Below are 3,433 nucleotides of genomic sequence, written 5' to 3' on the forward strand. Positions count from 1 at the left end.
GCCTTCCCGCCGGTGCCCGAGCCCCACTGGTTCGCCCACTATGACGTGCAGAGTCTGCTCTTTGACTGGGTTCCCAGGCCGCGGGGGACAGGCGGCCACGCAGAGGCCGGCCCTGGGACGCCCGCCTCCGCTGAGGACCTATCTGCGGGCTCGGACCTGCTGCTCGAAGCACCTGGCTTCGTGAGTGAGCTCGGGGGTGAGGGCGAGCTGGGCCTGGGTGGACCGGTGTCCCCACCCGTGCCCCCGGCACTGCCCAACGCGGCCGTGTCCATCCTGGAGGAGCCACAGAACCGCACCTCGGCCTACAGCCTGGAGCACGCAGACCTGGGCGCTGGCTACTACCGCAAGTACTTCTACGGTAAAGGTAAGGGGAGGGCTGGGCAGCAGGCCCTGTTGCCCGAGGAGCACACAGTAGGGCTCCTGAGTTGTCCTTTCCTTGTCAAGTTCCTGGCCACTCGAAGAAGGGTCAGGGTCTGCCTCCTGGGCCAAGGCTGCCCTGCAGCCCAGCTTTAACCGCCTCCCTGAGGCCTTCTGCCTCCGTCCGATTCATCGTACCCCACCTACCCCTCCGGGCTGGGGAGAAAATTTCTATCAACACTTCTGTGAGGTGAAAAGTGAGGTGTGAAAAACCTCTCTGCACCTGGGAACCTCCTTCTCGTCAGTTCTCAGAAGGGAGGGCCGCAGACGTCCTGCAGCTGAATACTGGNGGGCAGAGGGCCCAGCGCGGATCGGGATTTGGCCTGGCAGAGCGGGGGCGGGGCTGCGGGGGGAGTGGGCCTTAGTCGAGGGTCTGAGCTAGGGGAGGGGATGGGCCGTGGGCGCTGGGGGTGGATTTAGTGATGGGCGTGGTCGAGCGGCGATGGGACTGGGGTGGGGGGAGCCGGTCATCCACCGCCTGGCCCTCCCCCCCTGCTGCCCGCCCTTCCCGGCTCTAGAACACCAGAACTTTTTTGGACTGGACGAGGTGCTAGGCCCGGTGGCAGTGAGCCTGCGGCGGGAGGAGAAGGAAGGCAGCGGAGGCGGCACCGTGCACAGCTACCGCATCATCGTGCGGACCACACAGGTGGGCACAGGCGCGGGATCGCAGCGCGCTTTGCGTCCTGGAAAACCTGTATGGATTCTGAGCGCCCCCTACGTCCCCTCCTCAGCTCCGGACCCTCCGCGGCAGCATCTCGGAGGAAGCGCTGCCGCCGGGGCCCCCGCGGGGCCTGTCCCCGAGGAAGCTTCTGGAACACGTGGCGCCGCGGCTGAGCCCAACATGCCTGCGCCTGGGCTCGGCCTCACCGAAGGTGCCACGCACGCTGCTCACACTGGACGAGCAAGTGGTGAGTGGCCGGTGCCCCCCTCACAGCCCTACAGCCAGGCGTGGCCTGAACCCAGTCTGCTCAGCCCCCAGCTGCCCAGCCCTGACCCTGACCCTGGGCTGGCCGGTGACCCCGGGAGAGCTGCCTTTTCAGAGAGGGCTGCAGAGGTCAAACAGAGCCTTGCCTCTCAAAGTAAAATCTGTAGACCAGCAGCCTCCACATTCCCCGGAGCTTGTTAGAAATGCCGACTTCGGCCCGGCTGGGACCCACTGAATCAGAGCCTGTGCTTTAAGAAGATCTCGGGTTAATTCCCATGTACGTGTCAGTTGAGAAACGCCGATCCGACCACCTGTTCCCCTTCCTGCAAGTCCCTCTCATTCCCTGTCAACTTGCCCTGCAAGGTGCTGCTTAGTTTCTTCTCATTGCGGGGTGCTCACTCCTTCCCAGGGCTGCCCATTCCACTGTGGGGCAGATCAAGCCAGTGGAAGCCCTTCCCTACCCTGTGCTGAAAGCTGCCCACTGGCTCTGATTCTCCTCCTCCATGTCATTCAGTCTGTCAGCCATTCAACAAACATTTTCTCACACCTTGCTGCTGGGCCCCAGACTAGACACTGGGGACATACCCAGACCAGGTGCTGTCCTTGAGTAGTTCACAGCCAGTGGGGAGAGAGACCCACAGTTAATTCTGGAGCAGTGAAAGGGGAATATCGAAGGCTCCAGGGGGCACCAAGGATAGTCTTGACAGCCCTTCCTTGGCTAGGGGTTTAGTACCATGGTGGAAATGTAAGGGCTTGAGTCAGGAAGAGCAGGCGTCTTCTGGACAGAAGAAACAACTTGTGTGAAGGCTTAGTGACCGAGAGCAGGTCACACTGGGGTGCCACAGGCAGTTCTGTGTGCCTGGAGTAGCGCTTGGGGGGAAGGGGGTAGGGAAGGCTTGCATTTGGTTCGGGGGGCACTGGGGAGCCATGGAAGGTATGAAAGGTAGAGCAGCCCTCAGGTTGCAGTGAGGAAGCCAGACTGGAGGGGCAGGGAGGCCAGGCCAGAGGCTGTTGTAAGTCATCCAAGCCAGACCTGATGGTGACGACGGCAGAGGTGAAGAGGAGGTGACAGTCCAGGGGTGGGAGGAACACAGTGACGGGCTGAGGTGCCAAGAGGAGGGAAGGACACCTGGGCAGCTGGAGAAACGGGTCTGGGGCTCAGGAGAGCGGTCTGGGCTGGAGGCAGAGACTGGAGTGTCTTCCTGCGGAGACGGAGGTGGCAGCCACTGAGGGCGGAGACCCCGGGTGGAGAAGAGGCCCGGGCCTGAGACGCTGGGGTCGCGAGGGTCTCAGGCAAAGTGAGGTTCCAGTTCCAGTTCCAAGCGTCCGCTGTGGTGACAGCGTGCCAGGGGAAGGCATGCCCGTGGGCTGAAGGAGCGGCAGGGGTCTTGCAGCTGGGGTGGGGGCGGGGCTACAGGAGTCAGGAGGGACAGAACTGAAGTGGGGACAGAGTGTAGACAAGCTTCTTATGAAGACAAGCTTCTTATGAGCCGGAGGAGCCAGAGCACCCTGAGCTGTGCACGATTAGCCCCGGATGGAAAGGAGCCGGGAGCAGCGTGAGCAGAGGGGGTGCAGGGCTCAAGGCCTCCAGAGGCTGGGCTGGGGGTGCCTGGGATTCGAGGGAAGACAGGCTCGCCCTGAGAGAAGGAAGGTGACCGTGTGATCATTAACTGAGCTCAAGCGAGCGCGCCGTGTGCCGGGTCCCTTCCACGAATCACCTCCTCTGTGGTCACATGGGAACCACCCCCCTCCTGGTCCCTTCCCACCTGTGACTTCCTTTCCTCTCCTGAGCTCTGGGGCCNCTTAGAGAGGGTGGTGCTCAGGGCCACTCGCAGAGACAGCCCAGCCCCCGGCTCATTCCCCGAGAGCCTGAGGCCTGCGCCCTCTGCCTGTGCCCTGCCCCGCAGCTGAGCTTCCAGCGCAAGGTGGGCATCCTGTACTGCCGCGCGGGCCAGGGCTCGGAGGAGGAGATGTACAACAACCAGGAGGCGGGACCGGCCTTCACGCAGTTCCTCACCCTGCTGGGCGACGTGGTGCGGCTCAAAGGCTTTGAGAGCTACAGGGCCCAGCTGGAGACCAGAAGTGAGGCCG

The 3,433-nt window shown here is 63.1% G+C and overlaps 1 protein-coding gene across 1 annotated transcript in view; it reads left to right on the forward strand.

Annotated features, from left to right (window-relative positions):
* Positions 1–3,433, forward strand: part of SIPA1 (signal-induced proliferation-associated 1) — a gene marked incomplete at its 5' end in the record, with an annotated part of 8,478 nt that continues 5,045 nt past the window's right edge. Inside the window, 4 exons of the mRNA XM_077759596.1 lie at positions 1–364; positions 936–1,063; positions 1,149–1,325; positions 3,250–3,424. Coding sequence (XP_077615722.1) covers positions 1–364; positions 936–1,063; positions 1,149–1,325; positions 3,250–3,424 — 844 coding nt within the window. The remainder of the gene's footprint in view (positions 365–935; positions 1,064–1,148; positions 1,326–3,249; positions 3,425–3,433) is intronic.

The sequence above is a fragment of the Crocuta crocuta genome, unplaced genomic scaffold (assembly GCF_008692635.1).
Source record: "Crocuta crocuta isolate KB4526 unplaced genomic scaffold, BGI_CrCroc_1.0 scaffold53, whole genome shotgun sequence".
NCBI lineage: Eukaryota > Metazoa > Chordata > Mammalia > Carnivora > Hyaenidae > Crocuta > Crocuta crocuta.